Source organism: Accipiter gentilis, chromosome 4, assembly GCF_929443795.1.
Source record: "Accipiter gentilis chromosome 4, bAccGen1.1, whole genome shotgun sequence".
Lineage (NCBI taxonomy): Eukaryota > Metazoa > Chordata > Aves > Accipitriformes > Accipitridae > Astur > Astur gentilis.
In genome coordinates, this window is record NC_064883.1 from 36,069,447 (window position 1) to 36,091,716 (window position 22,270).

A 22,270-nucleotide genomic window follows, 5' to 3' on the forward strand; every position below is an offset into this window, starting at 1 on the left:
TTAAAATACAATGCATAAAAGGCTAGACATAGAGATAATCGGGATTATTTGTTGTTGGGGATCATCCTGTTATCCTCTGTGTACTATCAAGATCTTTCTTCCTGTTGTTTGAGATTAGGTGAGTGAATAAGGCTGTAACTTTACCTCCTTCCCACTTTTCTTGCTCTTGACTGACAGTTTTTCATATAGCTCTATATAGAGTCCTTATTTACCACTATCAGGTTTCTTTGGTATTTTATGACCTTTGTTTAGTAACTTACTGCTTGATATCTCTTGGACAACTAATTATTCTAACAATCTGAATTTCTAGACTTGAGGAGTAATCAGTTCTGGTGTGTGGTTCCATATTACGGGTTTGTGTGTGAGTTAGATCAGTAAATGATGGAGTTGCAAATCACTTGTGAAGCCTGGCACGGAAACATTTCATAAATCTTTAAATAAGCAAATGCAGTGTTCCCTTTAAATAGCAAGGTTTGCTGTTTCTCTTGAAATCTCAGCCATTCTTAGAGGAGAGACTACATTTGAAGAGATAATTAATAGAATTGCAGAACAGTTTTGGAGGCTATCAACCTTATAAAACAGAAGGTTTTTTTAAAAAAACTTGTGAAGTAGATGCAGCAGCAGCTCTAAACTATTTGAGCTGGAGTTTTCTATTGCAGAATGTTAAAAAAGTATAGCATTAGGGTTTAGGTGGTCTTCTGACACAGTGCATTTCTTGCAAACACCCAGTTGCCATGCGGGTTTTAAAATGCCTTGCACCTGCCAAGTGTCCTGTTGCAGGTTCACCCCTGGTGCTTATGTCCGTGTTCCTCTTCAAGAACCAAAAAGTTGTGTTGTTCTGGGGGGTGCCAGGGCATGAGTAATTTTCTTGGCAGGAAGGAAAACTGAAACAAATCAGATGATACTTCTCTCGGGTTTTTTGAAATCTAATTCTCAAGCCACCATGCTGGCATGTACACTGGATGCATGTACATTTTGAAATTTTCATCTGGCAGACTTCGATAAATGTCTGGGTCACACTAACATCCAGAGGTGAAATTTTCAACTTTTCCCCCAACTGCTTAGCTAATTAGCAGTTAAACAAATTCAGAGCCTTATGATGATTTTTGAAATAGTAGCGTATTCAGTATTTAACTTCTGTAGACACATGCTATGACTAAATATTTGTCATGTCAGCTTTTTAATTGCTGTTGCGTAATACAGAGTTTACAACTGACGTAGGCACAATGGTGATTGCTGAGATCACCACCAGCAGATGTGCTTTTTGGGGTGGTTAGATTTTTCGTTCCCAGCTATTTTGTCCACTGTGGTAATGTATCGCTTCACAGTATATTTTCTTGTAAATAATGTCATCCTTTGAATGCTAAATTGCTTGTTGCATCTGCTCTGTGAAGAAACTGATTTCCTGCTTTGAAAGGAGAGATGGAAACCCCTGAATTCTGTCACAGGCTTTCTGTATCAGAATGATACAGCTTTGTAGGGTTATTCATCTACAGAATGGTAACATGTGCCCCATGCAGCAGGATGATGGTTCAGCGCTTACATTAACAGCTGAAATCTTTATTTGAAAGTCTTCTAAAACAGCCATTTGATTAAAATTGGAAGCTGTAGTTTGTATCACCACTCATAATGCTAAGACGGAGGGAAACTTGCAGCCTTTCAGAATTAGGATTTGACAGTTTTTCTTGATGATGCTCTATAAGCTTAACTATCCTGTATCTGAGTTAGCAGCTTTACCTGGGCTGAGAGCATGATTAACTCTTGACATATTACATACCCCTTGGGTATTCAAAACACTTGTGAAACTAATAAAGAAAGGTAAATGTTGTTTAAACGGGAGCTCATGTGTTAAATTAATAGCATACTTTTGGAAGAGGCATCTGTTATTTCTTGTATCAACTATGTGATGTGTTCAGCAGGTGCTAAAATTCTTTTCACAGCTGAGGTCAGTGGTAGCTCTAATTACTTCTGCTGTGGTGTTGTGATCCTCGTGGATACATAAGGTCGTGAAAGATGGTGAGAAAGTATGTTATCTCTGACAGTAGAAAGAGGGTTTCTGGCCTGCAGCTGGAAGTTTATGAGGCTTAAGTTAAGCAGTGCCCCTCTGTTTTGAAAACATTTTAGGCTTTCTCATGTAACTGGAAGTGTATTTCTGTATTAGCCTTGTGAAAAGTTTATCTTAATCTGTGTTTAAAGTTCCTAAAATGTTTGCTAGGAAGAGTTCTGCACAAAGCCAAACTCAAATCTATTTTTGTTTGTGCTTGCTGGAAGAGCAATGAAAAGATCTTTTATTCTAGTGAGCTTTTTTGTTTTATGGTGGTGGTGTTCGCAGTGTGAAAGTTAGTTGTCAGCACTTGCATTTGTAAATCTCTTTTTAAGGGCTGATTACTCTGGGCTGAAAGTTGGCAGGCAAGATCTCAGCCCTAGAGCATTGTTTGGGGTTTGCATGTTTTTAAATAACAGATCTATCTGACTGGTTTGATTGAGAGAACGCATGCTGCTACTCATACTCTTGTAACTCTAGACAGCAAAACAGACTGCATAAAAGCACGCTTTGAATATGAATTAGAAAAATTAGAGACGACTACTAATGAAAGCAGGAGGATTGGGGGCTACACTCAGGGAGGTTTTGGGGAGGTTGCTGGGGGCAGTAGTGGTTTTGTTGGCTATATAACAATCAAGGAGATGTCTCTTCTGAGCTGTTTGCAAGGTTGTGGTGTATGTGGATGCAGCGTGTATATAAATATCTTCAGACAGTTGAACATTAATTATGCCAGTACTATAAGATACCTAAACCTGAACTGAAATGCAGTGTAAAGGTTAGCCTGATGTTGGCACCACAATAACACACATGTGGCTTTTGGATGAGAGTGGTCCCAGCTCTGCTTGGCTTGGCACCTGAACAAGAGCGGTCATGTGGTTGTGTGTACTTAGCTGCATAATCATCCCGTGGACCATTGCTGGTTTGTATCTGGTATCTTCTGAAATGATGGAATTCTTAGAACAAGATACATTCGAAAATATTTGCCAATAAAGAACCGTGTTGTCAACTTTAAAACAAAACAACACCCCCAACTTTTTATTGGTGAAGGTGGTTGTCAATGTTGCGGAGGGAAGCCAGTGGGCTGAAAAAGTGCTACCTGTGTCGCTCAGCCAGGTGGTCTCAGTCCTTTCTGAGAATATTCTTGTAACTCCTTAGATTAACCACTGCTGACCAGGTGCCCACAGGGACAGATCTGTATAAGTAAAGAGTCCATTGCCCTTGTTCTAATGGGAAAACAACTGTAGTAAGGGACTCTTCCCCTTCCTGTTGCAATTACTAATTTAGCAGACTTCATGGTTGAATGCTGTGCAGTTTCTAAAGAAACGTGTTCTTACCTGTGTTTCAAAACTTCTGGGGGGATAAGTGTCCTGCCTACTTACAAACCAAGTTCAAATTGCTTATGATGAGCTTCAGTAAAATCCATGCAGTTTTTCTTGTATTAGGTAGTTCTGGAAATAAGTATTTGTATGTCTCAAGGGTAACTTTGCTCTTTGCATAATATATCAGAAGTTGTTGAACTTGACTAATTACTCTGTGATGACCGAATGGCAAGCCAGAAGGAAAAATAAAGATTTACTGTATGCATTTACAGAATTGAAATTATAGTATTGCAAAATTATAATTGTGTACTTTTAAATCAATTAATAAATGCAGGCCATTCTGTAGACTATGTGAGTAGACATAATTTGTGGAAGACACAGATTGTTCTGTGAATCTGCTTGCTATAGACTAGAAGTATTATTTAAAAGCTTATTTAAGAGACTTTGTGCCTTTGAAAGTTTTTCCTGTGGGTTTGTTGGTGGGTTTTTTTATAATAACTTGAATGAAAAAAAAATTTGCAGTCTACTTCTGACAGCTCAATGTTCTGCCATAGGTGTTGCTATCTCTATCCCAAATCGGTCTGCTGACTTGGGTTTTTCTCTTGAATGTCTCCTGCTTATTGCAGCAGCCTGTATTTATGCAAAGATATGGTTTACCAATCAGCAATTCAGTTTATCTTTTAAAGTGGTGGGCAAGTTAACTCTTCAGGGGGATGATAATTTTTATTGCTGCATTAAAATGCCACATTTAACTTGCTTGCTACTTTGACTATTAAACTAGCATCAAAAGAGGATAAACTGTCTTCGAAACTATCAATCCTGATCTGTAGTTTCTAGTACTACCAGATATTGATTGTGGTTCCTGTAAATAAGCTTCTGTATGAAGTTATGTATCAATACTAATGAAAAACATGCTAAAACACATCCTGTGAAGAGGCTTTAACATTTTGTCTTTTTTTTTTTTTTGTTTGGTTTGGGGTTTTTTATTGTTTCTCTCCCTGAAGTAACACTGTCTTTTCCACAAACACTGTATTCTGTGACATGATGGTCATGGAAGCCTGCAGTCATATAAGTTTTATGCTTTACGAGACCAGTAAGTGGCAACTGCAGTGGAAAAGTTGGTGGCGCTAACTTTCCAGAACAGCCCTGCACCTGAAGTCCTTTTGAAGTATATCACAACAGATGGGATTTTGCAGCAGAGCACTTGATGTCCTGGGGACTTGTAGAAGTGTGACATAGTAAGTGACGAAAATTGCAAAGGAAACTCCTGCATTTGGGGTCTTTCTGTATGGCTTACCCATTTGCAGAATGGCAATAGGTGATCACTGTTAAAAGCACAGGACTTAGCAGGCAGGTTGAATATCCTCTTTAAACAGAGTATAATAGTATCTCACTTGTTTTGAGAGCCATTTTGATCCCTAATGATATGGGTTTGGCATTTTAGTTATTAAAAATAATTTGCTCACAAGGTGAGTGGATTTAGTGTAGGGTGTATCACAACAAATCTGTGTAACTGATGAGAATATGATTATTAGTCTGAGTAATCCAAACAAAGTTACCTAGAGCTTCAATCTAGACCTAGCATGTGATAAGCATCTTGTGTAATCTCATCTAAAGGACTTCTGAAAAGCTGTAGAATGATATGCTGCTCTGATTGCTGGTGGCTTGCCCAAGAAATTTGAAGTTGCAATGTGCACATTGCAGTCGTCTTATCTATCAAGTTGGCTAACAGCTTGTCTAACCTTAGCTGAAATTAATGATTTAGCTGAATATTTTGTGCTTGATGGCCAGTCAGCAAATGCTTTAAAGGACATATGTGTAGTGGAATTTTACTCCTGCTTGATAGATTCACATGTTCTTAGCAGTTTTCCTTCCACAATCCGTAGATTTACCAAGTACTGGTGCTAACACTACATACTAGAGGATGGAAGAGATTGGAGCATGACTGGGGACAGGCTGATCTTAGAAGGGAATGGGAATGTGCGAGATAAGCAGGCGACATAGAGGGATGCAAAGAAGTACCTTGGCATTGATTTGGGGATCAAAATGCTGAGTAGGTAACATCATCGCTGACTGAAACACATTAACTTGGGAATCTGTACTAATGTGCATGCTCAAGGTTAGTATGAACAGCAGTGGAGATTATACAGCAAACACAAAATGTATAAGAAGTCTCTTTAGAAAAACATTAATCCAAAATTTTAAAAGGCATTCTCCAAGAAGCTTAGACACCTTCCGCAGTGTTAATGTGCATACAGCTTCCAATGCGTGGGTTTGAGCAGCACAGAGTCTACCTATTTAATACTAGCTTTTGAAAAATTGCTTTCATCACAAGGATGATTTTTGGTTATTTAATAAAATACAAACATTCTGAATGAATTCCACACTTTCTGCCATGCAGACTCTGTGTGTGTTCATGTGTGTGTAACACTATGTAAGGGGCAGTCATTTTTTGTGGTTTTTTTTTTTTTTTTCTGTGTCATTTCTCCTTTACTGTAATAGTTTCTATTCCAAGGTGAGAGGCAGGGTGTTAGGAAAAAAAACTTCCAGGAATATAACAGTGACACAGTGCATGTGTTTCTTTCAAAAACATGTTTTTCATCCTGACTTTACATCAGTAGCATGAAGTGATAAGCAACTGTTCATCTAAGCTGAATATTTTGGCCTGTCGGGGATGTCAGTATGTTTCTTCAGCTGTGTGTGCAAAATATCTTACCTTCTGCATAATCCCATAATACAGATGCTTGATTCAGTTCATAGGTGAATGTCAATAGTTTTATTTGAAAACTTCAGAATGTATTCAATCAGTTGTAAGAAAGGCTTTTGTCCATAGCATAGAGGGGATTCCATGGAAGGCCATAATGCCAAACTGAAAGATATACTTTGTAACTCTAGTCTTTTGGAGTCAAGACTGAAAGGAGTTTATGCTGCTAAAGAAAGGAATCATAGTGTTACCTTCCATGTGCTGCAGATCTTTACTTCCTTTTTTTTTTAAGGAGATGATAGAGAATCTTACCCTGAAGTGTGGTGTCACCAACTTGAAGACAATAAATGTCTCTCACACATTGTTACAGATGTAGAACTGTGATTTCCACATGAATAAGTAACTCAAAACACATATTGCAACTTGCTCATAGTCCTTTTAGAAAAGAAAATTAAAAAATTACCTTGCCTTTACACCTCAGTATTTATTTTCTGAGACTTTATGCTTTAAATGAGCTCTTCTTGGTTTTTTTAAAGACCTTTTTTTTTAATAACGGTGTTAAATAATAGCATCAAATTTCAAAGTAAAGTTGCTGTCAGACTTTCAACTCTACTCAGTTTTCTACATGTCTAATCAAATAACATTTTAGGATGATGGAGCAGAACAACTTGTTGAGCATTACTAATCTAGCAGAACTGTTGTAACATCCTGCTTAAAATTTGCAAAGATTAAGTGACTGTCGGTAGTTGTAGAAGACAAAGGTTGGTTTGTGACTAAATGCTTCTTAATGAGTTAAGTAAGTCTACCAGGTGGTATGAAGAAGTCATGGTTTGAAAACCAATCTGAGTAATTAAGGTGAGAATCGAGTGAAAGTTTCCCGGTGGAATTTCCCTGCCCAGTGCTGTGGCAAGTGTTCATCTGCACTCCTGAGGCAGCCAGTGACTGAGAGCTGAGTGTATCTGCAAGATCACTTTATCCTCACCTTCTGCCATAACGTTTTCTCTGAACGGGTAACCTTGACCGTGTTGTGTGGAAGTTCTTTGGACCTTGGCCTGAATCGACATGGCACGTCTGGAATGGCTGTGGGTTCTCAGGAATTTCAGTAACCACTTACAGAATCTTTTGTCTTCCTGTTTCCTCAGCTTACGAAGGTGACCAGTAAAGTTCTCTCTGAGCAGCCAAAAAGCAGACAGCTCATGACTTCTGATCAGGACACTAAAGTTGTGGCTGAACCGCAGGTGCAGCAAGTACAAGAAGTTAAAGACGGTTCTCATCTAGTAAGTATTATAATTACATACTCGCCTGGTGTAAGTGTTGCATGAAACACAGTTTTGATTAAGACATAGTAAAAAAACCATCTCAGAACATTTTAGAAGACAGTTGGCTGATAGCATTGCAACATAAAATGCTAGAGCAGAGCTGTTGAAGGTGGCTAATTCTCCATACCAAGTAGGAGCCTCAACTTAACTTTTCTTCAGCCCTATATGGGATTTAAATAAACTGCAAGTTACAACAGTTTGTGCTCATTTAAGGTACAGGACTTTTTAGGCTATGCAGGAATTGCATTACCAATCTTGAGTTAAGTTCTAGCTCACTTATTAACTTGTGAGGAAAATGCAGGAAATGCACTTGGCATGTATCTGTAACTGAAAAAAATACAAACCCATACAAATAGGAAATTGCATCCTGTAACAGGAATTTTTGCTCAGTCAGTTCTGCCAAATGGCACGTGTTGCTTCTGTGCTACTGTGCAGGATCCAGTAAGTTGCTTTATGGGATGCTTTTGGCAGATCATACAGCAGATAGTACTGTGTGTATATATTTTGCAGTAAATGTTGCATATGTCTTCAGGAAGATTGAATGCTTGATCTGTGTGTGAGCTCTACTCATACCATATTTTCATCTTTGATTGTTCACTATATTGTGAGGAATGTTTCTTCTTGGGACATCTTGAAGGGTTTGCTTTCAGTGTACACTCTGCTAACTGCTTCGCCTGTGCTATACTAAGCAGCAGATGCTTGCTGCTTCAAGTTAACCTTGCAGCAAGCACTAAGGAGCATTTTGAAAGACCCTCTGAACTTGTGCTGTTCTTTGCTAAGCAAGCTGGTGTTTTTTTTGTTTGTTATCCCCCCCCCCCTTTTTTTTTTATTCTGGGTTTTCTTCTGCTCTGTTTTACCTTTCTCAGATGTGAATTTTGTCTATTTGACAGTAGAGGAAAAAATTGAACCCACTTTTGTGCCATACTTTTGAAAGTTGAGCTTTTGTGATTTTTTTTTTGTTGTACTCAAGGCATTAATTCCAAGAAACCACTGTGTAAGCTTGAGTAAGAGGCTCTTGCAGGTTTGCTTCAAAAGCTTTGAACTGTCAGTGCACTTACAGCAGGTGCATTAGTATTAAAGGTGGTTGATCAGTTTTCACATTGATGCTAGTTCTTTTAATTTGTCATGCTAGAGTTTTTCTAAAGCTACATATAAACTTGGATCTAAATCTTGATTTCTGTTCTTTCATACTTATTTGGAGGAAGAGAGTAACCATTTATTTCAATTTCAGAAAATCTGTCTGTTCTTTTCCTTAGTAGCAGGGACTAATGTCAATTTGGATATCTTGGAATGTATCCATAGTACTATAATGGTGCATTTCAAATAACTAATTCTTTCGAGATTAAAGCTTTTGCTTTGCTGAATATTTTATTCCAAAAAGATGAGACCTGTAGGTTATTAAGCTTTTTAAAGTTATATCAGTATCATACTCTTACATGCACAGCATCAGAAGGTCATTTTGTTGTATGAGAATCATTGCCAATATATGCTGTTAAAAGTGTTGTTTTCAAGATGGTCCCGTCCATAATGGCATGCTTGCATGAGTATATTTTGCCCATGCTTCAGGACTTCATTTGCAAGTTTTGGGAACAAGGCTATAGTTTGAGGAAAAACTTCATGGAGTGCAGGAACAAGTTAGCAAAAAGTATTTTTTTGTTCTATCTTTTAATATTAACAATAAATAAATTTTCCTAATTATGATTTTAATGAGTGTGTTTTCTTTGGTAGGAACAAAACTTAACACGCATTCTACTATTATAATGTTGAACAGATAGTCAGTAGTGACTGAATTAAAATAAAAGTTTTGATGTTGTGATGGAACCCTTCAGAAATCGCTTTCCAGCGTTGCTTATGTTAATGATATGGAGGTCACTTGTTTACTAACAGTTTTCAAAAGCTTAACCTCATGGTGAGGGAGGCAAAGTAATTTCTTCTGCCTTGAAGTAGCTATAAAACTATATGCTATTTAATGCTTAATGTAGATTGAACTCAAGCCTATCTGGTTCGTTTCCAACAACAGCTCCTCTTGAATTTGGCTGATTTTAGTAGTATTAAATGGCAGAATTCCAGTAGTTTTGCATGCAAGTCGATTGAAGGAAATTGGCAACTTGAGGATCCGTGTAAATTTCTTGTTAATAGTAGCTTACACTTACAAATAGGAGGTAGATAATTTAGAGGATACTAGCAAATTCTTAGCTTTGATAAATGTGGGAGTTAAATATGCTGGTACTTCTGGCTTTTTTTTTTAACTGGAGGCAGGCGTTGTCACTTCAGGTGACATCTGTCATTGTATTTATTTTTTTTTTGTATCCTGATTGACAATTACCTTTCTGAGAAAGCCCTTGTCAGACTGGACTCAGGAAACTCAGTTGTTTAATAATGTTTCACTCCCTTTTGACTTACTTCTCTGTTTCCTTTTCAATCAGTAACATTTTGCTGCTAGAAATTTGAGGTTACTCTCTGAGGGAAGAGGCCAAGACCCAGATCCCATGGTGGAGGTAGTTTATATGACTTGTCTCTGCCAGACAGGACGTAACTAATCTTTAGTGCTAAAGGCACAGTCTTTTTCCTTGCTCATTGATCCGAAACTCTTCCTCTGCCATACCCACATTGGAAAGTGCTCTGAAAGGCCACATATTCCAAGGAGCAAACAATTTTCTTTCCTTGATTGTCTGAATTGAAGACTTGATCTGGAAATTTGAAATTAAATTTAGAAGGGATTCTTACCGTCAAGCAGCAACAGGTTCTGTTCCAGTGGAGAATATTACCATGGGGGCATTTAAACTTGCTGTCTGGTTGTGTTATAAGCATCACCTATTCCCTTCCTAGTTGAATAATTATCAGGTGCTGCCATGGGCTTCTCTTAATGGGAATTCAAGTCAATGTGGTGTGCTATTTTTTGTCAATGCTTATAGGTACTGTAAATAAAAGTTGAATCATATTGTTGTTGATTGCACAACAAAAATAGCTACCAAGTCAGAAAACTTAAGACGGGACTTAACTGTACTTCCTAAAATGTTTTTCGTAGGAGGTTATGGAAGGATGTCTTGGGCTTAGAGCTGCTAGGTTATGTTGTTCAAAAATCCTTTTGCAACCAATTCAAGAATAAGCCTCATAAACTAAAAAGGGACTGAGGAAATCAGATTTACTAGCTTAATATAGGATCCTATGTTATTTAATAATTCAAGAGGTCATAAATAGCTTTAAACAAGAGATGGGAGGATTAGACCTTAAACTGAACATGTATGGTATCAGCGTTATGAAGGATCCATACTGCTCAGTGTTCACTCTTTCTGTCACATTATTGCAGATTTAGACCATAAGAAAAGTGCTGAATAGTTCTGCACCTGTAGACGACTTCTGATGCTAATGTTTAATTGCTTTAATCTGTAAAATGTGTATTTAAACTCTTTTAACAGTCCATTTAACCTTGATATGTTGGAGGGAAAGTTAAGCTGTCTGACCAGCTATTTCCAAAAACCTGCAGTAGTGACATTGCAATGTCTGTTGTGATTCTCCTCTTCAGTTTTCCCTTAACTGGTGGTGGGCATGACATCAGGTATGGCCTGGGAATGCAGAATAATCACTGTTTTTTCAGGGCTCATTATGGTTGCATGACTTTATTATAGAAAAAGCATAAATGAAGTTAGGTATCAGGTTGTAAGGACTGTTTTAACTTGTGCTACTGTAACTTTAATGGTAGACTATATTTTAAAACTTAGTTCTGTAAGAGTATATATGGGATAAACCCTTATTCCTTGGCAAGGAATAGGTACATGTAGAAATGAAAGTAGACAGGTAGATATACTCCTGTTAATAAGCATGTTGACTTCGTGCCTTCTGTGTAGGTGTGTGCAGGACATAGGACTAAAATACTTACTAAAAAAATATTCAGATTATGAAAGCGCTGCTTCAGAGCAGTTTCGTTTCATGGAGAGGGAATACCTATTCAGGCTTTGAGTAGATGAGAAATACACCACAGCCAAAATATTTATATATACAGGGAAAAAACCCCAAAATAAACAAAATCCACCTCACCCCACCCCCTGCCTGAGCTGGGTTCTAAAGTGGCAGAGCACAAATTCTGTTATGGTGCTTATCAAGTCGGTGGTGTTTAGCTCAGCCAGAAGGTTTTATGACTTACTGAGTCTTGGAGGTTAAACAACCAACCTCAGGTGATACAGCATAACAACAGTGTGGCATTTTCAGCTTAAATTTATGTTGCTAGGGTTTTTTTATGGTGATCCCACAATAAACGGTATTGAGAAATGTGACTTAATGAATGTGCACTGTGGGTGCTTAAAAATAGAAATTATAACTGGAACTCTTAGATAAAACCAAAGGAACAGGTACAAAATGTGCCTTTGCACATAAGGTGAAGGGTATTGGAAAACTGGAAGAAGTTTCTGCTTGCCTAAACTGCTTCACCCATTTTCTCCCCATTAGAAGTGCTTGTTAAGGCACTGGAAAAGTGGACTTTGCCCTGGTCCGTCTCTCAAAGGCACTTAGTTCCTCTCTAGAAAGCACGTAGTTAGTAATGGTTAAATCACAGAGGGAAAAATCTTGCTATTTGTTTAACTGACGGGAGTTTTCTGAGTAGTTGTAAACTTCGCAAGTATTACTGTGACTTTATGCTGACGTTAAAAACAGTTGAATTGTTTGCTCGTGGCATTTCTTCAAAAAAACTATTATAAGTAACTCCCTCCCCCTTTCCCTGTACTTGGTTCCAGAGAAAGCTAAAGAGAGGAGTGACTTGGCATAGTTTTAAGTCTGGATCCAAGCATGTTGAATAACTTTGTCCCACGGGAGAATTAAAAAAAATGCAGCAGATGGCAGCAATGATGCATCAGACTTCCTGTCCTTAAGAACAATGTTTCTGGAGGCACTTGAGGCTTCATGGATTGGATAAGCTGAGGGGGGGCAGGGCAGTATTCCTCTTTTCTTACTTTGCAATTTCAAAACAGACTTGCTGAGAAGGGCATGTATTCCCTAGCCAATTCAGCAATCTTTTCTATGGTCAGAGGATTAGTGGTGAATAGGAGGTTTCCCCTGAAAGTTAGCCAATACGGTTCTTTCACGTATACAAATCTGAGTCTGCCTATTGCATTTAAGTTTATATGGCACTTAAATATACGGTAACCTGTGTTTAAGAATCTAAAGCACGTTATTTTTTTGTGATTCATTTGTCCTATGAGCAGAATACTTGTCTGGGGAGAAAAAGCTGCGTTGGTGGCTATATTGCACCTTTCCACTTTTTTATGTTACATAGAGTATTTATAAAGAGAAGTAGGATAAGAAATGACTGAAAATAAGTATTCAAATACCTTGCAAAAGCTTCAGAGAATAGAAGCATTTCACGCTGTATAAGGAAGAGAGATTCACCTCTAGTCTGTTTTATGCTGCTAAATGTGAACTCTACTACTATTACAGCAGGTGTGCTTCATCGTGACTGTGGTGCAGACTAAAGTGAAACATTTGAATTTCTAGAGTGCTTCTGCACTTGCTTAGTACTACCTTGTACTTGCAAGTTATTATCATAAGATTGTAAACAGTTTGAGATAGCAAGAGGTTGGTTGGATTTTGTTGTTGTTGTTGTTGTTGGGTTTTTTTTCTTTTTTTCTCTTTTTCCTGATTTTAATCCAGCCTAGTTCTGCTTACTGTGGTTCAGTGCAGCATCGTTTTTTTCTCAATCTTCAGGTGACAACAGTAAACAAAAAAATGCTTGCTTCTCTTTTCTGGTTCGTTACTTTAAACAGATGTGAACTTAGTTTACCAAATAGATATGAATGAGTAAAAGAGGAACTGATCCTTAATTTATTTCTATGTTGATAGTAGTAGATTTTCTGTCAGAAGTAAAGTAAGCAAAGGAGATTTAAAGGGAGAAGTGACTGTGGGCTTCTCTGGTAAAGATGGATTTCTCCCCCCCCCCCCCCGAAATTTTGGAAACAGAGGAGAAATCTTGCAGTGTGGCAGTGACAGGGACCGTATAGACAACATAGATGACACTGAGTTATGTCTTAAACCTTACATAGGCTATGTGACTTGGCATGCATGAAAGCAGCTGTAGAATGTCACAATGACAATTATGAAAAAAAAAAGTAATGATAGTGGAATATTAGAGCATGGATCTCTGTGTGTGTTAAGCAGCCTTTACTCTGCAAGTATAGTTTACAGTAGAAATTAAAACAGATCTCTTACTAGTTAGTTGAAAGGCAACTGCTTTAATTAGCCTTAGTACCCCTATATACTGCTATATGAATACAGTGAAGGTAAATTGCAAGGCTAACTTAAAACTCTAGTTCAAGTACATCTTGATTAAATTTGCCATAAGGTGCACAGCCAGTTGAAAAATAGCACTCAATTCAATGTATAGCTGAAAGAACATTTGAAATAGTGTAAGGGTCTGTCTTGTCTTACTTTCTTCTGTGTTTTCAGTATCTTTTAAGTAATGAGTAGATTGGTGCTGTAGTGGTACAGTCTGCAAGCTCTCTGAAGGATTGGGTGTAAATTTGAAATTATAGCAACGGATTTGAGACTAGGTCTGAGTGATGTAAGGTTATGTAAAGGCAAATAAGAACAACTCTGTTTAGAGCAGAAAAGACTGCTGGGTATTTTCAGCTTTTTTATTAGGTTTTTATTTTTGAAGAAACAACCATTTTTTTAGCAAGTAAAGGGGCTTACAGTAGTATAAGTCTTATAATGTGTAAATACATGTGTATAAAGATATTCTAGCTGTCCTAAGGTCAGAAAGAACTGTTTACATACAACAAAGGAAACTTATACTGGGGACAGACTCTTGGAAGAAGTAGCATTTAGTTGAACTACCTTTTAAATCTGTCCGAGTGTTTTATAAAAGAACGCACAAATATTTTGGAGGTTAAGTATAATTAATCCTGCCATGGTGCCACGAGATGGTTAGATGATCTTGAGGCCCCTTCCAGTGCTGTAAGTCACTGAGGGATTATGTTTTTTTTTTCATGTAGATAACAAATAAAAAAAGGCTTGGAACAGAATTAGCGTCTGATAACGTACAATGACTGTTCAATGGAATACATGAGGTCTTATCTATCTTTAGCCTGCTTTTCCTAAAGAAGTAATCTTGGTGTAGGTTCAGCTCTGGGGGAAGGGAGGAGAAGGAGAAAATGGTCTAAAATCCGTTTGATCTAATAACTTTCCACTAGTTTAGTCTTCAAATCAGATTTAAATGTGTGAAGCCAGAATGCATTTATCCTTGTATAGAAAGCAGGAGTTGTATTAAATGTGAAGGCAAGCAGGTTTTTTTGTCACACAAGGACATTGTGAAAGATGTCATTTAAATATTTTAATGATTTGGATGAAGGAAACTCTTCAGGAAATTAAACAATGGAAGTTAATAAGACTTGGTAATACTTGTAAACAGACTAATCTCTTTAGAAGAGTTATTTGGCTTGAATATTGCAGTGCATATGATGAAATACTAAAACATTGCTCAGCAACTGTGATTTGGACTTTGAGTGGCAATGACATATGAACCCCTGCATGGTTTTAAAGTGTGCTATTTTTGGCAGCTGGGTGTTGGCTTGTCTCCTCAATAGCAGTAGAAAGTTAGTTTAGTATATAGAGGAAGGTGATTTGCAATGAGAAGACTCCTCTGACACTACTTATTGAACATGGGCTGCTGCTTCAGTAAAGAATTAAGTAACAGCACGAATGAGGAAAAAACCAGCTTGTTGCAAAAATCTGTGGAAGAGGAAGCACCAGAGTCAAGGATAAGTAAAACTTTATCTTCAATTTTGGGAACTGTGGAAAGCCAGGATCTGCATACAGTGGGAAGGACGGTTAAAGGGGCAGCTGCTATAATCGGCATTGAACGAGTTTGTAGTGATGATTGCGCAGTGTCAAATTCTAAATCTGGGTTCTGGGATAGAAAAGCAAAATATCCATCATACAAAAGCATGGAGAATACTCCCCGTGAGAGCTCTAGGAGAACATATGACAGACCTTTTACCTTCTTTAATTCCTTTAGTCACCTCCTGAAGGTCTCTGGTACATATGGAAGTCTGCAGAAAAGTGAAGACAAGAAAGATAGGGTAACTAAAAAAAGAGCACCTAAAAAATTTAGTAGTAATGGTCAGCACATGAACAATATAGAAAATAGTAATACTAATAATGAAAATGTAGCTACAGAAGAGCATTCCTTGTTTGATCATATTTCTGATTCACATGCACCAGGCATCCTAGACAAAGGCTTACAGGGTGAAATTTCCTTAAATAGAAACTTTCTGGAGGATTATGCAGTTACATGTGACCATTCAAGGCAGAATGAAAGAACAGTAAATGTTGAAGACAGCAAGAGTGACAGCCTACAAAAAGTTTCAAGTTCATATAGAGAAATGTCCCCATTTTCCTATCTTGATGTAGACAACAGACAAAATATAAAAGATAGGGAATTTTACAGTATTTGTGTTGTAGATGCTGAAGATCTGAAAGGGGATGAAGAGCTGCCAGCTACCGTGCATGAAGAGACTGCAGCAGACATAGATAACTCAGCTGTTACTGATGAAGGAATGTGCAGCATGGCACGACCTCTAGACACTGGGGAGGAATATCCAATGCAGCAGTCGGCACAAGTGGAAGTTAAGTTTAATTCACAGAAAGAACTGTTTGAGTATAAAAAAGAGGATAGGTCAAATGTGCAGAAAAAGGAAACAAAAGAATATTGTAGCATAGACATCCAATCTTATGATAACTTACTGGCTAACAGGTGCCAGGTGTGTAGGTTTAACACTGACAATACAGTAACAGATGGCTTAAGAGCAGAAGTATATGATGAAGTCATCCCTGATAATCGACAAGAGGAGGTATATATCACAGGTAATGCTGTCAGTTGGAATGAATCACTCCATAGAGCTTGTGATTCAGTAAAATTTGCAGATGGTGCTGAAGAGGACCGATACAGCCCTAATTCAGAAAACATGAAACACAATGATTGTATTTCCAGTGCACTGTTAAACAGTAGAGCATGTAATTCAGGAAAAATTGAGGGAAGTCATGATTCTGAGATTGTACCATTTGGTTTAAGTAGGCATCCCTCAAGTGTTGTAGGGGAAATAAATACTAAACAGGTGGCAGAGAACATGAGGGGTAACTTTAAATTACCATTAGAGTTATGTGAAATGGACAATGATTCTTTTTTGATGAGTCAACATGTAGAAAAACTTGCTGAAGAAGGCTGCTTCCTAAAGCCAGAAAGTGAAGTAAACTCAAATGTGGAAGAGAGAACATTTCAAAGAACATGTGATGGTAGCCAGATGCTTGCACCTGACTCTAGTGAACATCACAGCATTTTGGAAGAGTTCTTGAAAGATAAAGAGGAATGCACAGGTACAGTTTTGCATAGCTGTGAAGCTTTGAATATGACTGAAATGCATGAAAACTTAGAAGAAAGTTCTGATTTTCAAACTCAAATTAAGGGTTGCACTGAAAACAAGACATCAACTGAAGTTGCAAACCACAGTGACATGGAGGAGGATGTCTGTGTGAGTATCATTGAGCTAAAAGGCGACATGCTTGAGGAAGCTGGTAGCTTGAGCAGAACTCCATCGTGGGTAAGTGATGGCACTTTGACATCTCATGAACTATATAACACAAGCGCAGATGAAATGTTCCTAAAGGAGAACAGCCTAGAATCTCATATTTCAAAAGAGTCACCAGGGAATAAAGGTAAAGTATGCAAATATTCCAAGTCAGATAACAAAACCAGTGTCTCTTCTGTGTCCATGGAACATGAGGATATGAACAAAATGGACATGAACTGTAGACAAGGTGAGCAACAGGATCTATGTTCCTTCCATGCAGTGGAAAATGAATGGAATGTGGGGACTGACTCGGCCAAAATAGCTGGGGATGTAGTAGAATCTGTAAAACAAACAAAACTTGAAGCTCACCTAAACGAGACAATTGATAACAAGGCAGAAAATGCAAAACAGAATTTGGGTACTAACATTATTGATCGTGATAAAAATTTCTTAAACTGCAATAAAGGTTTGACTCACGATCAGAATACTTACTCTAACTCTACTGTACCTGTAGCTTTGGACAATTGTATGTACAAAAGTGTAAAATTGCTAGATGACACTAAAAATCTGGAAGATGCCAGTTATCTCTTACATAAAGCCCATAACCGTTTACCATCTTTGTGTCAAAATTCATATCCTCATGTGCATGATAAACCAGTGGAAGAGCCTGAGGTATGTCACTGTGCCAGTCCAGAGCCAGAGGTCAGGAACACCCAAGTTTCTGTTGGGCCTCTTACTGAAGTAGGATCAGAAGCTCATGAAAAAAGTGTGTGTGATGTAAGTGAATGTAATCTTCAGGATGGTGAAATAAAGCTGTGTGTCAGCATCTGCTCAAAGGAGGAGAGCCTCGCTAGTTTTAGCATGTCAACTGAGAATCTAGAAGCTTTTACCACGGAGAATTTAAAGCAGTTGGAAGCCAAAGCTACTGAACTGAAAAAGAGCAGTTACATATTAAATAATGAAATGAATGACTTGACCACAAGTTGGGAACAGATGCAGTCAGATCACAAGATTTTCTCAAACAAAGAGCTCGGAGTTTTTGTTGACCCAAAGCAGGTAGACAAATACGCTGCTACTCCTTCCTATGAAATACACAGTGCCTTTCCTGGTGCTGCAGGATTTCAGCGAGGCAGTGGGAGGTGTGTATTGGATCTGATGGAAGACGTATCGAGTGGCCAAGAGCACTCCTACGAGCTGGACAGACAAAATCCCCAAGTTGAAATATGGTCACATTTCATCAGTCTTCAGACTGGCAGTGCCGATTGGACAAATGAGCTATTTTCTGACACTGTTACTGCTGGTAATGGTGAATATCTGATGGGCTTTTTATGGAATAATACAATTTCTAACAATACCATGAAGAATGACAGACTGTGCATAGTTAGTGAAAACTTCCAGAATGAACCTGAAGATCTAACAGGTACTTCGTATGCTGTGGGAAGTTGCCCGTATCAGCTGCTAGCACCAGAAAATCTTGGTACTTGGGGATGGCAAGATAAAGATGAATTTGTAAGTATTCTGTAGAAGTGATTTGATGTTAAAGCTTAAAGAATAAGCTAGGGATTGGAATAAGCCAAGTCAAACTGGTTTCATTAGATAGTTAAATATATCATGTGTTATTTTGTCCTGAAGCTGACCATTCTCTCTCTCCTTTGCAAAACCAAATGCTATACAGAATGTAGTAATTCAAAATGTTGCTGAATATTGATACATTTTTTTCTTTCTTTTTTTGGTCTGTTTACCTGGTGTGAAAGTTTAAATGTTGGGCAAAGTTTCTTGATTGCAGATTCTCAATTCTAGATGAACTTGAGATGGACACTTCCGTATGTCAAAGGGAAACTTTCTCCAGACTGTTAGTAGTGCTCTTGACCTTCATGTAGGAAGAAATGTTTGTGGATTTCCTGAAATCTTAAAGTTCTTGCTTGGTAGCAATTAGGAAACCTTTTGCTCACTTCTGGAGATGATCTTCTGAAGTGCTGTAGAAAGGAGTGGCTGCAGGAGAAGCGTGGAAAATGAGCTAGAGAGTGGATTTTGGCTAGCTGGAGTAAGAAAGCAGCAAAGCCAACCTGCAGCAGCTGCTGCTCCTCTTTCTTCCCTGCTGAGCAGAGCCAGTGCTTAGTATTGTTCTCTGCACTGGCTGCATTACAGCAGCTGCTCTGAGCTTGTCCAGCAGTTGCAGTGCCAGCAGTGGGTTGTACTAGAGGCTAAGTTTGCTATCTCCTGAGAGAACTTTTTGTATTAAAAATGGAAACTGATGGAACGTGCTGTCATCTTTGAATCCTTACTATTCAAGTAGTTATGTTGAGCTCTTCCGCTTTTTATAAGTCTTTTCTCTATCGTTCAGTAGGTGTGTTTAAGTTGAGATTCTTTAGATCTTTTTACCTGCTGGATGTGTTTTCTATGCACTATGATAATGACTGAGTGCATGTGTTTCAGAATAATTAAAGCTTCATGGAATTTTGAAGTGCCTGTGCTTAAACTCTGTAATGTTCCTAGCATCGCTAAATTCGCAAAACAAATTTTAATAAGCTTTTTTAGTATGTGTTACCATGAGCAATACTCTTTCCCAGTATAATCATAATATTAAAACATACCAAGGATATTCTGGGTATGGAATAACTTAATGCGTTTTGCTCAAACATTAGCAAAACAAGTGAAAGCTGTCTCATGTTACTATCAAAAAAGTATTGTAGGTGCTGGCACTGCAGAGAGCAAGCTCTCTGAAGCACGAATATGACCATTTATATAATGGTTATATATGACCATTAAATGTGTCCATTTCCAATCCAGGTTAAAGGAGACTAAAGTCTGCTCATTAAAGATGATTTAACTGGATCTGGTTATTCATTCTTTTTGTCCTGCGTAGGGGAAAACTAACCAACATTTTTGTTAATGCTCTGTATTTTCTCTCGAAGTAATGACAGAAAGTGTCATGCGCATCTCATTGCTTTCAATTTTCCATAATGCTTCCTTAAAACATGTTTATATAAGTCCAGGAAAAAAAAAAATCCTGTGCTTCTGTATTTTCTTAGGGGTTTTTATGTTATTTCACAGAAACAGATACATTAACAATATAGTCAACATTGAGTTAATATTTGTATTAGAGAACTGCCTGAAGTCTAGGGCAAGTACAGGTTGAGTTAGGTTGTCAAAGGCAAAGAATGAAATGTTTGTTGTAGTTTGCACTGCTTGTCTAGCCTTTCCTGGTGATTCTTAATCAGGGAAATGAATTCTGTGCTGCACAATTCAGTTGTTTTTGTAACTGAAATGGTTATGGGGTGGCAACTCAGTTAATATATATAGATGTGAAAACAACCTTGACAATACAATCAAGAGTTGTACATCTGATACTGTTATTTGAGACTGTATGTAATATATGCACAGATGCATGCTGTGCATCCACAAAGTGCATAATCAAAGAAATTTCTTTTTTGTAGGAGTCAACCAAGGTTTCAGAGTTAAATCCTAATGCAAAGGTGTGGGGAAATCATATGCTACACTTGGAAGCAAGTGGTGCCACTGATGGTAGCGTGAGCAAAACGTGGGAAGAAATACCTGACCAACCTCCAGATTCTTGTAAAGAAGGTATGAATAAGAGTTTCTAGCTGTTGCTTCAGCAAAAGTGCAGAACTTTCTCAATTTTAATTTCCTGTTATAAAAATAAAATGCAACTAAGTAAGCAACTTTACTTCAGATTTAGTGTTAACTATGACGTTACTGTGATTAGAAGGAATGCTTTTTCAGTGTGTTTGTCATCTCTGCTGCAGGACTGGATGCTAATGGTGATGGTGACAAAAAGCATCAGAATGCAGTGCTGACAGAGCTGCAGGAGCCATCACCAGCTGTTTCGGTGTCAGACCAGACAGATATGAACCCTTTGGCTCTCGATCATTCTGAGTATGAGTCTATACATGAAACCACCCAGACAGGTAAGTGAAAGCTAATATTTGCTTGGATTTGGTTTTAAAAAAGAAAATATATTTTGAGTTGAAGAGTGAGCATCAATTAAAAAAAAAAACAAAACAAAAACAAAACAACAAACCCAAACCAAAAGAAAGGTGACACCACTTTGGTTGTTCAATATATGTGTTCTGTAAACAGATGCCAGAAAATCCTGCCTCTTTTGCTCTCAGGCTTAGACCTTTGGAAACCAGCCTCCTCCTGTTGAGTATAGGCCTTATGAGATACTGCACAGAATAGAGCATAAGTTCTGGATATAACTGAGTATTGTTTTCTGAAATGTAATTCTGAATGCAAGTCCCTAGTGTAGCCGTTTACATTTAGATATCTACCTAAGCTACATGTTTCTAGTTGGTTCAGGTACTGAGGTGAAATTCACATACCATTTGTGTCCCAAGTAGTAATGTTAATGTGTCAAAAGATAAGTCTTGTACTTAAAATGCTAAAATAAGCAACAATTTAGTCTGACTTCTTTGCATAGTTTTTTTAATGAACTTTCATGGTTGTTTTCAGTGCAACTGTTAGTAGGTGTAGTCTATACCAGAAGGTATGTTTTAAGAAACTTCTGGAAACTAGCATAGAGATTCAGCCATGCTTATATTTCACTGAAAGGGACAGAAGGTCTGCAAGATGCATGTAGGATTTCTACTTGAACTGAGATGAGGGATGGAAAAGAGAGGAAAATGTGCTGGGCGTTTCTTGGGAGTCATGAGGTCTGCTCCTTGTTCATTGTGCTTAGCTGATTTTATAACATGTATTTAAAATGACCAGTATAGCATCCATAATAGTTGGAAATCAAGACAACTGAAATCACACACAGTTGTGGCATCATCCTTGCTTGTGTTGAAAACTGAAAGTTCTCTTTGACTCTTCTACGTAAGGGTACTATTGGGGAATATTAAATAATAGCTAACTGGCAAATAGAAAATTGATACTAATGGTGCCTAGCACTCTAGAAGGGAACAGTGTTCCTCAGTTTAGTGTTAGAACTTGTCAGCCTGTCCTTTATGTGCCGAAAATAGTTAACTTTTAACAAGAGTCAAATAGTGATGTAAAGCAGCTGAACAGCAGGTTGGATCTGTTCTCCTTGTTGAATAGCTACACAGGTGATCCCAATTCTTAAAGCTGATTTTTATTTTTTTAATTATTTTAAAAAATGCATAGAATTTTGTTCTTTGTTAGGTTTTGAGCAAGGAGGAAAGAGGAGGTGGGGAAGGGAAGTAGTGGTTAGTACATGATATGTGTATTTCTCAGGTGTTGGCACTATCTGCGTCAATAGAACACATGAAGGACAAAATGGTGGGACAAAATTAAAAGTTGCTCTAGGAACAAGAAAAGTTTAGGAGAGCTGAAGAAAAGGATGAAAG

The 22,270-nt window shown here is 37.8% G+C and overlaps 1 protein-coding gene and 1 long non-coding RNA gene across 5 annotated transcripts in view; both read left to right on the plus strand.

Moving 5' to 3' along the window:
- The window catches only part of LOC126037894 (uncharacterized), a 158,716-nt gene that overhangs the window by 94,033 nt on the left and 42,413 nt on the right, over nt 1–22,270 (plus strand). The gene's annotated exons all lie outside the window — the stretch shown is intronic.
- Nucleotides 1–22,270, plus strand: part of LARP4B (La ribonucleoprotein 4B) — a 60,344-nt gene that overhangs the window by 11,930 nt on the left and 26,144 nt on the right. The window contains exons 1-4 of one of the 4 annotated variants that reach the window (XM_049798796.1): nt 7,255–7,344; nt 15,838–18,452; nt 20,381–20,528; nt 20,711–20,872. In XM_049798796.1, the coding sequence (XP_049654753.1) occupies nt 15,933–18,452; nt 20,381–20,528; nt 20,711–20,872 (2,830 nt within the window). In that variant the 5' untranslated portion in view covers nt 7,255–7,344; nt 15,838–15,932. Of the gene's footprint in view, nt 1–7,209; nt 7,345–15,823; nt 18,453–20,380; nt 20,529–20,710; nt 20,873–22,270 lie in introns of those variants that run through there. The other 3 variants (XM_049798797.1, XM_049798798.1, XM_049798799.1) reach the window with 3 other exon arrangements.